At 44.5% G+C, this 13,087-nt stretch overlaps 2 protein-coding genes across 3 annotated transcripts; both read right to left on the reverse strand.

Moving 5' to 3' along the window:
- Nucleotides 1-2,331: 2,331 nt before the first annotated feature.
- LOC128474333 (sialidase-3-like) lies at nucleotides 2,332-5,523 on the reverse strand. Of its 2 annotated transcripts, XM_053456643.1 has the most exons (4): nucleotides 5,498-5,523; nucleotides 5,208-5,247; nucleotides 4,106-4,315; nucleotides 2,332-3,976 (listed from the first exon to the last, which is right to left on the reverse strand). In XM_053456643.1, exons 3-4 carry the CDS (start codon nucleotides 4,304-4,306, stop codon nucleotides 2,978-2,980), a joined length of 1,200 nt encoding a protein of 399 aa, XP_053312618.1. In that variant the 5' UTR covers nucleotides 4,307-4,315; nucleotides 5,208-5,247; nucleotides 5,498-5,523; the 3' UTR covers nucleotides 2,332-2,977. The 2 variants fall into 2 exon arrangements, with proteins under 2 accessions (XP_053312618.1, XP_053312619.1); XM_053456644.1 differs by lacking the exon at nucleotides 5,208-5,247 and having other exon boundaries at nucleotides 5,502-5,519.
- A 1,403-nt stretch (nucleotides 5,524-6,926) lies between these two features.
- SPCS2 (signal peptidase complex subunit 2) lies at nucleotides 6,927-12,723 on the reverse strand. Its single transcript, XM_053456651.1, has 5 exons — nucleotides 12,646-12,723; nucleotides 10,263-10,346; nucleotides 9,856-10,016; nucleotides 8,394-8,528; nucleotides 6,927-8,285 (listed from the first exon to the last, which is right to left on the reverse strand). Exons 1-5 carry the CDS (start codon nucleotides 12,682-12,684, stop codon nucleotides 8,099-8,101), a joined length of 606 nt encoding a protein of 201 aa, XP_053312626.1. The 5' UTR covers nucleotides 12,685-12,723; the 3' UTR covers nucleotides 6,927-8,098.
- Nucleotides 12,724-13,087: the final 364 nt, after the last annotated feature.

The raw sequence follows: 13,087 nt of genomic DNA on the forward strand, positions 1-13,087 counted from the left end.
TGTTGTCCCATGCAGGTATTTTCTGTTTTCATTAGTGTCCTCTGTAGATGTCTGACCTAGTCCGCTCCGGTTGTTTGGAGACGTGGTGATTCAAGGGGTTAAGCTGGGACAGGCCTGATTATAGGGACAGGAGCCTGTCTGGATATAGAATTTTTACATCATTAGAAAAACCAAAATTCCATTTGGATGAGCACTTCATAAAACAATGTCATCACCATGATGACTTTAGTCCACTTGCCCTGAGAAAGGTGCCATGGAGATAATAGTAATGAGGAAAGTGGACACCTGGTCTTGTTCCATCATATAATATTATGGCTGATGACTGGAGACCAACCACTCCTATAAGTTGAGACTTGCACAGAGCAGAGGGGTTTCATCACATTTAGGAACCTTCCATCCAACTCATGACTACGATCTAGAACGCACAAGGTAATTTTATCTCATCCTACCGCGATCTTCCATCATACCGACACGTGGTAACCTCACCAAGACAAACGTGTTTCACAGTGTATTTACTCCAAATGTTTTATTCTATGGTATTTTTCTCTCATTATTTTTAAACTTTCTCACTTTTTTCCCCATCCTAGCTTTTCAGCCTGTCTTCTCTATGCTTTCTAGCCCCCTGAAGACCTTTTTTACCCTTCTTTTTTTTGGTTTCTATTTTATGCTTTATCTCTCATCACTCTTAACCCCCTCTCCTCACCCACTTTTATTTTTCATTCTATATTTATCACCCCTTACACCAGAAGAAAACTATATCCACTAATGAATATTGTATATAAGAGGCTTGGGATGTTGAGCCAGAGGTCCACAGAAATGCATCAAAAAATTTCACCGACACCCACTTGCTTTACAGAAGAAAAATATATATTTTATATCAAGTAATTCATCATTTTTACTGGGAGCACTTAATTGTCATGTGACATCTATTAAGGTTTTATTGAATAGCGTACTAGAGAGTTATTATTACTTTATTATTTATTACTTTATATAGCGCTGTCATATTCTGCAGCACTGTACAATGGGTAAGCATGACTACCCGCTAAAGTCGCCGGTGATCGCTTAATTATTAAAGAATTAACAACAACTATATTTTGTCAAATGAATCATAAAACACAATCAAAATAATAATACAGACACACAAACTGCTAAAATTTTATAGGGTTTGATGGTTCGCATCTCTTCCAGTGTATCATGCAGCAATTCCCATACTGTACATACTGTAGTTATATAGCATCGCCTTCACTGGCACATTCCGCCAATAATATTTAATAATACAGTAATAATTATTAATAATAATACCTTTTATAAATATGTTTTTAGTTTTTGGAACAATCGAACAGGAAGACAAAACTCCGCAATCTTTAGTTGTATCCAGTGTGGAAATACTGTGTGTTAATAAGCGCAGAATCAGATCGGCTGCTGTAAAGTCATATTTCAGCGGAATAAGTTATGCCTCCATTACAGACCTGATCTCAATTTATTGACTAGCCCCAGGCCTGGGGGCAAAACCAGGGGCAGATCGCCCGAGAAGGCCCCCGGTGTGGAACTCATTAATCGGCTGGTCGCAGGGGGGGTCTTTGATGTCCCCAACTGGCCCATTAACACTATAGGCTGCGTTGGAAGGCGCTGGATGCCTTTAAGACATGGAGCGCCGGCATATGACCAGACCCGGGAACTGGTGCCAGAGCCCCCCCTTGCGGGATGCGGCCAGGACTACCCGTTGACATTTGGGGACGGTACCACAGACATCAGTGGGCGCTCCCGCCAACGTCAGTGGGCACTTCCGCTGATGTCGTCGGCCACACCCCCATATAAGGGGGAATTGGGCGAGGAGTGAGGGGTGTCAGGAACCCGCTCCCGCGGCCCGAAGGATTTGGGTGTCAAGTACCAGGAGAACTGGAGTAGCGGCACTTCCCCCTGAGCCTCCGGGCAAAACTTGGAGTCTGGGAGCCTGTAGGTAGCCATTCAGTAGCTGCGAAACGCGCAGGGTAGTGAATTCAGTAACATAAAATTTTCGCGAACCTGATTGGTTCTTTCAATCATCTTAGTTTAAAACAAACACCTGCCTATTATCGAGCCAACCAAAAATCTAGAATTTAAGAATTTCCCCTCCGCTTTTTTGTAAACAACCTGTAAACAGTAGGTTTTAGCACCCGACAGACAGTAAGGTTAGCCGACGGCCGCGGATATCATTCCAACATTATTAAAAAGCACTGTAGCTGCCACTAACTACCCCTTTATGGTATAAAAAAGCATCTGGATTCCAAATGCCGCTGGTGGGGAAAGGGTTAACGAGAGGTTTATGTAAAACGAAAGTTTAACAAATGACCTCATTCGCTGCATAATGCGGGTCATTCTTCAGGAGTGTATAGGCAAGCAGCAGATGAATTATATGTTAATAAAAATTAAAGAGAAGAGTTCTGGTCACCGCTGGTAAAATTGGCGGGTAACTTTCAATCGGTTGCCATGGTGACTGCAGCACTTTTACCTCTTTTTGACTAAAATTACTTTTTGCACATACGCCCGTTAAAACCGTCCTGTTACTTTTATATGCCATGAATGGAGAAACTGGTTGACCCGGGGTCTTAGCGGTTACATGCGGTAAAGTGATTCGGGGTTTCTTTAAGGCACACGGATCACCAGGCAGGCGCAGGTCCAAATACCCAAATCACATCTCAGCTGAGGGACAACAAATCATTGCGACTGTAATAGATTGTAAGCTCCCTAGACCAGGGCCCTCCTCTTCTTCTGCTTATTGTAATAGTGTTATGGAATCTGCTGGTGTTCAATAAGTACATTTAATCCAATGAGATCGAGGAGGTAGTAATCATGGCCACCAGGTGAGAAGACAGACAGACCCTAGTACTCTGGCCCCACAGTGCCCCAAGCATTCTGTTCAAGTTGTCCACGTCAGGAGCTGTAGTGATACAAGTTAACTGTGCCTTGATGGTGTCCTCATCTCATTCACGTAGCTTTATGGGTCTGGCACGTTCTTCATTAGCTCTTCCAGTGTGAACCTCCTGAAGGTGATCTTCTCACATGCGTTCACGCCGCACTCAAACAGACACCCGAAGCTGTGGGAATCTTGGCAGACTGCTAAGTCAGAATAACCACTTGGACCTTTATTGATGATCCATGGCTGGGTCCACCTGGACGGTACCAGAGGAGACTTGTTTAAGTAGATTCCTAAGTCGACTCTCTTCTTGTTGCTGGTTGGGTGGGAATAAAGAAGCCAAGACAGTGTGCCTGTTTCCATTAAGGGCCTTATTGACTGGGAAACGCCGTCGAGTTCTTGTTTCTGGTCCTTCCACTCTGGTGGACGGTAGCTCACCACACTTCCTTGACAGCCGGTGGGAGGTTCACACAAGCTCTTGCAAAAATAAGAGTTGGCAAAATCCAAACCTTGGCTCCTGCTGATGGCTTCCACTCGGTAATGTTCCTTGGTCCGAGCGCTGCAGTACAGGACGGATGAATTATTGCCGCAGGCCACTTCGGCCACCTCACACTCGCATGTCTTATGATTCCACAGTGTGCTCCCTTTGTGCCATGACCTACCATGGTCATCGCTGTAGAAGACAAACGAATGACACTTGGTCTTGCAGGGAACGGGGAGGCAGCAGACACGAGAGTGGACATAATAAAGGTAGGCTGGAACTATCAGCCTCCCCAATGGAGCTTGTATACCATGGCCAGGACCCACGGCCAACGTGGCACAATTCTTGAGGTCATCACCTATAACTTCCGCTGTGAGATCGCGCAGCTGGCTCCAGGTTTTACCGTGGTCGCTGCTGGTCACATAGCAAAGCCTTGCCGCGTTCCTACCCGTCAGAATTTGGAACAGCTCGGAGCGGTTCGTCCGAACACAAATGAAGAAGAGGAATATCGTCCCACTTTGCGCATCGTACACGGGGCAGGGATTCATGGTTCGGTGGCCTGTTAACTTGGCAGATGTCAGGGCAATAACGTCCTCCCACTACAAGAAATAAGGGAAAGGCCACAAGGAGGAGAGCTTTTGAGAGGCAATGGATACAAAAAAGAACCGAGACACACAAGTGTCGTATTAACCCTTTAAGTATTGAGTAGCAGATATGTCGTGACTTACGTGAATAGACCCATGCTTTTCCACGCCTCTCCTCGTCACGAGGTACAGGGCGTCCTGGTCATCAGGAGATGAGCGTTTCTCAGCAAAGGCCAGGAAGGCTGGTGGCTCGGGGATATAGAGGAGAGCTGGGATCCGGTAGGTGATCCCACTGGGCTCCTGTTGGAACAGCGTTACCAGGTCTGCGGAGTCCGGGTCTGCCATGACTACTCCCTAAAAAAAACATCCGAACAAGTAAATTAATAACAAAAACAAGAAAAAGCAACAAATGAACTAAAACGTTCAGGTTCCGTTATGATACAACAAAAGTGCCATTCCTATGGTTTTTGGTCATGCTACTAGAGTAGAGTTAACCTTTTAGGCGCCAGGGGCAGTAATGTTGGTCACCGTACAAGAAGTCTCCTCTTCCTAAAATTAAAGTTCCTCTCTCTCTCTTTCTCGACAGGCTTTAACAATGTTTGGTGTCTTGTTTAGAAACAACACTTCTGTGTAACGCACATGTGATGACGAGTATCATGTAAAATACATTTTTCTGTACAATGTTTGGCGTAGGTAGGTCTTTCTTTAATGGGATTATTAACTCTGAACCGGGGACAGTAAGCTGTTTGGTTAAAGGTCCCCAAAAGGTAAAATATTGGCTGCACCGCCAGTAGCTTGGGATCTAGTGACGGAGCCTCTGTTGCCACCGATCTCCAGTCTCCGTTTCCCATGCCGGTCCGCATCAAGATTCAGGGATAAAACATTATAAAGCAGCACCCTCAGTCTTCGTGAGATGAGATATTGGTGCAGACAGAAGCGGAGGTCCCTCTGCGCCCCTTCAGACCACTCAGCATAGGACCCCCTGGATCAGGATGACCACATTGGCCATGTTTTCCAGTAGACACATTTCATGTGCAGTGCTGCCCCCTGCAGGATGTGGGATGTATAGACTCATGGAAGCGAATCAATCACTCACAGGGGTAGCAGCTGACATGCCAAAATTATTGGACTATAGAGGACATTCACTAAACATGAACTTCAACATATACACTATATGATATCCCACTCAATTTAACAGCTTACAGCTACACAGCCCAGTTTGGACAGAAAATGTAGATTTTCTTACCACTAAAATGTTTAATATTTATACATCAATGTTTTGTCTCCTGCAAAACAAAACAAAAATCAGACACATACACTTTTATAATATATATGTATCTGTATACAGCATATCAATATAGATCCATATTCTCTGTCTGTATAGGCAATCTCAGATATGCCAATCTATAGATCTATATGTACCCCTGTTTCTATATATATGACACCCATACGCTGCCTATTCTGCTATGACACTTATAGAATTCAGTATATAAGAGATTTATATCAGACCCCCCTATATAATAAGGGCAGACATACCTACTTGTTTCCTTGTTGGATGTCAGGGTCACGCCTCCACAACAGACCAATCAGCTGCCAGCACAGAGCCGTTCCCCTAACCCATGCTTGTTACCCTGTCTCTGATTGGTGCATTGGCTGTGCTGGTGACAGGGCACAGCTGTGTTACTGTAACAGTTCTCATTACTGGTGTTCGATTAACCCTGTAAGTGCTGCTGGACCTGATCCCTGCTCCATTGCCATTGCAGCACAATGTTTTATAGTCAGTGTGATGATTGTTATTGTGGTTCTGGAGCAGATCACATCTATCATCTATTCCGCATGTGACAAACGATGGAAGGTTTATCAAAATATCACATGATCCTTCCCATGAGCTAAAAATATTGCAGAGAACTGATAAATAGTTCCTCCTCTCCACTCGTTGTACAGCGCTGCGGAATATGATGGTGCTATATAAAACAATAAGTAATAATAATCTGTTTACTGGCGAAGAAAACATGAAGCCGTATGAGCCATGAAGTCAGAGCAGGACGTGGAATTTCTGCCCTATACGGCTAGGATTATGGCCTGAAGCTAGAAACATTTAACTGTATCTAACAAAGGACAGGAGGGAATTTATTTCAAAGAGGAGAAAAGTTACAACAATAGACCGGAATCTAACACTAGAGGGTCAGAGGCTGAGATGGAATGGAAGGACGTTTTATTTTACTGAGAGGGTAGTAGATAAGTGGAACAGCCTCCCAATTAGACTTTGGCAGGCCAGGGAGCAGCGATACCTGAGCGGAGGGTAGACACAACCAAACCCGGTACAGATCCTCGCCAGGAAATCCCAGCAGAAATCTGCATTCCCAGATTTGATTGTTTTAAGATAAAATCTTATGTATCCACACCATCGGTGATGCCCCAAACTGAAATTACTTGGTTTTACAGATTAACTCTTTATTCTTCAGGACCAGCATGGACCTTCTAAAGGAGACATGTCAGCGTTGATCCTCCATAATACAGGGTGAAGTCGCGGGCTGAAACTCCAAACCTCCTGCAAACCCATCCAAAAAACGTAGGCTTCGTCATAAACAGCGCGTTTGGATTTTAGCCAATGTAACAGCTCTCGCCCCGTCTTGTTCACCTCGTGATTATTTCTTTCCTAAGACCGTTATGCTCAATCAGATACATTACGTCGGCCAGATGTCTCCAAGAAATAAAATGCTACCCACCTAATGCATGGGTGACACATATGGCTAGTGGTAGCCCACCACGCATGTGCCCAGGTTGCCTACAGTAGATCCTGTAGGCTTTTTGAACTTAAACAAACTCAACAGCATCGGACTGTTAAGGATCTTTTTTTACTCAATTGAGTAGGGTTGAGTAGACCCGCTTCTGGCGCTACGCCGGATGCCACCGAGAGCCGATACAAATTTGTCCCCTTTAAAAGAGAGTCGCGGACACACTGTTGGGGGGCAAAAGTGTTTATAATAACCAAGCTTTTGAAGTAGACACACGAACCCTCGTGCAAGAGGACATCTACCGACACACCAAACAGGCTGCTCGTTCCTCTTCCTTTCTTTTATTGGAAAACAATACTTAGAAAACAGCCATTCGAAAACAAATGCTCAACAGAAGACGAGTAATGGAATGTAACAACGTGACGGAACTTGGACAGTAACAGATCTAAAAAGGATTCTTCTTCTTTTATTATTATTAATCGGCCGTGTGAGAAAGCTAAGCTTTACAGCTACAGGCAGAACGGCTCTGCTTATCTGACGGTGTACAAAAGAACAAAAAAAAAAATGCTTTTATTTCCATCAAATAAATATTTAAAAAAAATATGTATAAAGAAATGGACAGATTTCTGTTCAAGTAAAGATTTTGTCCTGAAATTCTATAAGCATGACTTTTTGTATATTGGGATTTTGGTTCAAACAGGGAAAGAATAAGAAAAAAAAAACATATATATTTTAAGTTTTATCTCCGTCAGCACCGAGGTAAGAACTGAAACGCGGTTCCAGCCTTATGTCGTTAGCAAAATGTATAGGGGACATTATGCACCCCTAAGCAATGTATTCTTTTGATGCATTTTAAATGCGAGTGCTCCCTCTACAGTCTAATATCGGTAACGCACTCAGAACCAGGCGCTGGTTAAGATCTCCTTTTTTTTTATCAGATTTTTACTATTTATATTTTTTGGGGTTTGTAGGAATATGTATGTTTTTTTTTTTTTAGAGGAGGAACAATGCTCCAGTTTCGAAGAAGCGTATTCACTCCAATGCCTCGGTGCTGAATTAAAACTCCTTGGTGGCAGAGGACTTATTACCGTAACAAAAACCCATGACCAGAGGATTCCAGGACAAAAGCTTTTTAATCAAACCTTTCCCAGCCGAAAACACCTGCAAGTTCCGTGTGTCGGGGTAGAGTTACAGGATAAACATTCGTTTAGAGTAAGGGGGTAGTCAGCCAGTAGCTCCGCAGCTGATCTTCCATTACATCGCCCCGAGTCATGGGAGTTATGGTGTAACAGATGAGGAGCTACAGGCTGTCAGACCCCAGATTAAATCACATTGCTTCCGTTTTGTTTTTTGTTCCCCTCTTGCCGCAGCCTGGCAGAGAAAGCCCTGACGTGAAGGGTTACTTTGTCTTCTTCTCGGCAGTCAGACTGTCATGGAGCTTGGAGACTTCCGGCTCGAACACGTCCATCACTAGCGTTCCGTTCTCGTCAAAGAATTTGGCGATGGATCTGGTGAATTCGGCATCGCGGTGGTGCTTGGTTTTGCCGCTTATATAGGTGACTTTCAGCGTGTATTTGTCGTCAAACCTGCAAGAGCCACGGAGGGAGAGATTGAAACACGAGCCACTCGTTCATTTGCTTTTACGTTACGTTTACGCGGCCCGTTTCTCTTAAGCTTTGAATCTCATCGATTACCGTTTCAGGCTGGAGGAGAGGTGCCAGATGTCATCAGGGTCCATTCCCGCAGGGTCCCTCCTGTGAGCAACCAAGAAAATGCTCTTCTCCTTATACGAGGTGTAGATCGTCAAGACCCCCATCATCAGGAAATAGGTTCACAGGAGTTAAGGTATAAAACACCAATCATTAGCTGTCGTCGATGAAAACCTTCCGAACCACGACCTCGGTCCCGCCGTTAAACTACAACGTTCATGGATCTAGATGATTAAGGTTTACCAGATCCTTTACACTAAATTATCTAATGGTGTTAAAAAGTAACACACAGGTGTTTAGCTATGAAGATAACTATAGCTAGAAATTGGCAACAAACAATAAATATTAACATAGAGAAGGTGGTTAATCAATTAAAATTCCAATGCTTAATGGAACATGGATACTATCAAGCGCATCAGAGCTTACATAAATTTAATTCAATTTGGAAACCCTGGACAGATAAATATCCAATTAGCTATGGTAACTTATAATAAATTAATTAAGATTTGAGTTCTTTAGTGTGGGTGGATGAGGTATGAATGTTATGTTTATGTTATGTTATGTTACGCTAGACCATGAGATAATATGTGAAGTATCTCGATCTAGCTAAATTCTGTATTATCAATGCTAAGATGTTAATCTATATTACAGATAGTATATAGATATATTCTTATGTTATTTAAAGAATTTCTAATATCTGTTTTACTGTTTTGTATCTATGTTTCAATAAATTTAAAAAAAAAAACAAAAACAAAAAAAAACACACAGGTAATGAAACCCTACCATGAATTTCTTTCATATATTGGTTCGGCCACAAAATCCAGCTTTTTGGGGGGTAAAATAGTCCCTTAGTGTAACCGTCACATAATAAGATCTAGAAAGCATTAACAAGCAAGTCTAATTTTGGTAAAACTGACACTTTAGGAATAAAAACCACTACAAAACCGTGATCTCCCAGTGAGATCCGCGCAAGGCGCTGAGGCCGTGAGGTCTGGAAGCGGTTCAGTCACAGATCTCTTCTTTGTTTTTCAGTCACAGTATTTGTTTTAGTGATATTTGGTTGAAAAGGAAGGGGTTATTTTACCGAACCCGACTTGAGAGGCAGTTGATAACCAAAGACTTCCTTACCCTGATCTACCCTCCGATATCCTCACCCATCTGGCTGCAGCTTCTTCCTAAAGAGAGAACCAACTTAACAGATAATCGTGCCATTAAACCACAAAGCCACATTAATTCTCCATGAATGCACGGTGCACGCAATGCATTGTGGGAACATCGTAGTTGGCACGTACCCAAACCACCGCCACGTCACAGACCCATGTCCTGGATATTTCAGCAGCGGCGTATATACAGATAACGTCGGAATTATTATTATTCCCCCGTCACGGACGCATACCAGCCTGCGAAACGATCATAAACCAAACCCGTATATAATCAGAAAGGATATGATATGACGCAGAAGGCCAGAACCGGCTTGGACTCTGGGAACGGGTGCAAGTAGTCCCACACCAAGGCCACGATGGCGAAGACGCAGGAGATGGTGCAGATGACGAGGCGGCCATCGATCAGGCTGAAGTTTTCCACGTACTTGTACTTCTCGAGGAAAACCTGATCCGGAAACAGACACGCTGTGAACATTCACACACGGCGACGACGATCCAAGACGGACTCGCCCCAAATCCATTCCTAAAACGGACGATTTATGGCGTTTCCAGACAAGACGGGGAGAGCCAAGCAAAGCTCGGACCCCCGAACCTTTATACAAGACGATCTTACAAAAGAATACGTGCGACGTTATAAAAGACAGGATCCGGTCCACATCATATTAACCGGCGAGGTAACCGTATATCGTACCTTTTTGGCAGCGTCATCCAAGGAATTCTTCACTGCCGAGCCGTCCCATTTGTCAACCTTTACCGGTTTGTCGTCAATCTTCCACTGCGAGGAAAAAAAATAAAATAAGAATGATTTATTAGGATGTCACTCAAGGCAACGAGTTCAATGGGAAAGAGGAACAAAGTTAGTTTCTGAAACTATGCAACAAAGTTTCTGTCACTGAAAATAAACTTGACTTTAGTGCATATGATCACCATTAAATTGACCCCCCCCTGCACAAATAGAGTTTCATCAGAAAAAAAAATTATATATTATATACACACACACATATATAATAAAAAAATATATATATATATATACGTCTCTGAGGTCGCTTTAAGTGAGAGTCTGATGTCCCAGAGACCCCTACTATAGAAGAACGCATAGTTAATATGGATTGTTCCAAAATTAAAATAAATAATCAGTTAAACAAAAGATGCAGCCTGCAGCAGCCCCCTTCCTCCTCCACGGCCCACCTATTCCGATTAGCGCCTTAAAGCAGTCAATGGGTGGCAGGAAATGAAGGGCCGCACTTTCAACACATGTGCACGGGGGTCTAAAAAGACCCCCGGGCACAGCTGGAGCTGTTCGGAGGAGAGTAGATCACGTTCAGGCCCATCCACTGCAAGGCATTTAGCTGGGGGGGGGCAAAGGGAGCACACAGATTAAATTTGCCTACGATGGCTTGGGGGGGGGGCTTTATAAAAAAAAAAAAAAAATAAACCTGTTCGGAAAACGAACTCCATACATCCATAATATATAATTCACCAAACAACTAACCCTAACAAAGACTGTGTGATGTCACCACCGGGGAGGAATAATCATGCAGATCCTGAGAACGGGGCATTCACATAGCTGCTCCCATGGTATTCACAAGTTGGGTTTCTAAGATAAGTTTGATGAAATGTTTACTCATTTCAGCCCCTGATCTGATCTCCAAAACACAGACCGCAATCAAGGAAACTAATACTGAGAGTGTGGTTGATACAGGGAACAGCCTCCCAGCAGAAGTGGTAGAGGGTAATACAGTGAGGGTATTAAACATGCATGGGATAGACATACGGCTCCTGAATCTAAGACGAGACCGACGACTGATTAAGGTTTGAGTCTTTACAGCAGGAGAAACGGGTGACTAGACGGGGGCCGGATGGGGCCGATCTGCCGGCAGATTCTATGTTTCTAATTAGGTTATAAGTTTTTAAATGCAGTTGTGGAGTGGGGACCGGATCTGACGTCCCGGGAGCGACGCTGCCTTACGGGAATCGAGCCGTCTCAAGATCCATTTAAATATGCAAATATGCTTAACCCTTCGAGGTTCCAGAGGAGTCAGCAGTACTTAATGTGTTAACACAGTAAAAAAAAAAAAAAAAAAAAAAAAAAAGTACTCTGAGCAAAGCCCTGATTGGCTGCGTCCCACCATCAGTTATTCTGTTACCAGCGGGCTGATTTTAAATAAATCGTCAATAAATCGCATCAACCTGACTCATCTCAGCAGGGAAGAGGCGAAACGCGTCGGGGTCTGATGGTGGCTACACTCGCTGCTCCGAGCACAGTCATCACCCGTTACCATGGCTACATCCGCTGCCCCATTATATATATATATATATATATATATATATATATATATATATTTACTCTCCTGAACTTGGCCCGTCACCCAGTAGTTAATCGCCCCCCCGAACACATGGCATGTAGTGGGACTGCAGCAGTAGACGGACATATGGACGCCAAATACACCTAATTACACCCCCGCAGAGCCATCGGGTCCCCCCCCCCGGGGCAGGAACCATTCATGGCGGACGTCAGGGAGACTGACAGCTGTCACCGTGCCGTCCGAGATCACATCACGCGCTTCAGGGGAAAACCAACTTAACAAGTCTGCCCCAGTCCCAGGACTCAGGAGCCATATGCCAGTCCCCTGCGTGGTTAATAACATACTTTTTATATACCCTGCCAGGGTAACTACCCACCATAAGGTGCCTAATCCTGGATCCAGGGATCTACCCCTCATAGAGGTAATACACCACATCCCACAGTTAGCCCAAGAGGATTTAGGCACCATACCACCTCTGCCGAGAGACTGCTCTGTACAGCCCCAGCAGCTTTAGCACCATATTAGCCCCGCTGCAGTAATGCGTTTGCGATTACACCTACAAATTAGGCCAATTTACTAAAAATCATCCCACCCCAGCAGGTCCCCGGCCCTGGTTTCTCTATTCATGGGGAGTAGCATCCTGTGAAGGACTCGCATTGGAGCCAAGACTCGCAAGGGTTAACACTACCCCTAGCAAAACAGAAAGTACCCCAAACTGCCCCCTCCTTCGCACCCCTACCCCAAACCATCACCCTCAGCCCCAATTACTTTCTCCAGTATGCCGTTCCTGCCTCCTCTCGCCGCCATCTTCTCTCATCCCGCTGTCTTCTGACCCGGCAGCTGCTGATTGGCTAACGGCAGCGATGACGTTTCTCCCGCTACCTTCTGCTTCGCCTGCTTGTCATTAGAAAGAAGCCCTCAGAAATACAACTCCCGGCAATCCTTGGTCGCGGCGACGTGACGTCGGGACACATGCGGCGAGAGTGGTGCATGCCGGGAGTCGTAGTCTACATTTGCGTCTGGGTAAAATGATAGCGTCTCTTGTTGCTAGGAGACCGGGGTTCCCGGGAGAGGAACATGGTGCTGGGAGCAGAGTTTTGGGGCTTTCTTGGTCCCCATCGGGGATCCTAATTAGGCGGGTGCAGGTAAAGTATACTGTCAGTAGAAGCCCAAGTATCTTTAGTACTATATCGGCCTAGAATTAGGGACT

This window comes from Spea bombifrons, chromosome 2 (genome assembly GCF_027358695.1).
Source record: "Spea bombifrons isolate aSpeBom1 chromosome 2, aSpeBom1.2.pri, whole genome shotgun sequence".
Classification (NCBI taxonomy): domain Eukaryota; kingdom Metazoa; phylum Chordata; class Amphibia; order Anura; family Pelobatidae; genus Spea; species Spea bombifrons.

Bases quoted from the DNA above. Each gene is read 5' to 3' on its own strand.
- SPCS2 (XM_053456651.1), bottom strand. From the start codon at position 12,684: ATGGCGGCGAGAGGAGGCAGGAACGGCATACTGGAGAAA. The intron at 10,347-12,645 runs GTAATTGGGGCT...TTTTCCTCGCAG, and splicing joins GGAACGGCATACTGGAGAAA to TGGAAGATTGACGACAAACC. The intron at 10,017-10,262 runs GTACGATATACG...TTTCCGGATCAG, and splicing joins TGGATGACGCTGCCAAAAAG to GTTTTCCTCGAGAAGTACAA.
- LOC128474333 (XM_053456643.1), bottom strand. From the start codon at position 4,306: ATGGCAGACCCGGACTCCGCAGACCTGGTAACGCTGTTCCAACAGGAG. The intron at 3,977-4,105 runs GTAAGTCACGAC...TATTTCTTGTAG, and splicing joins AAAAGCATGGGTCTATTCAC to TGGGAGGACGTTATTGCCCT.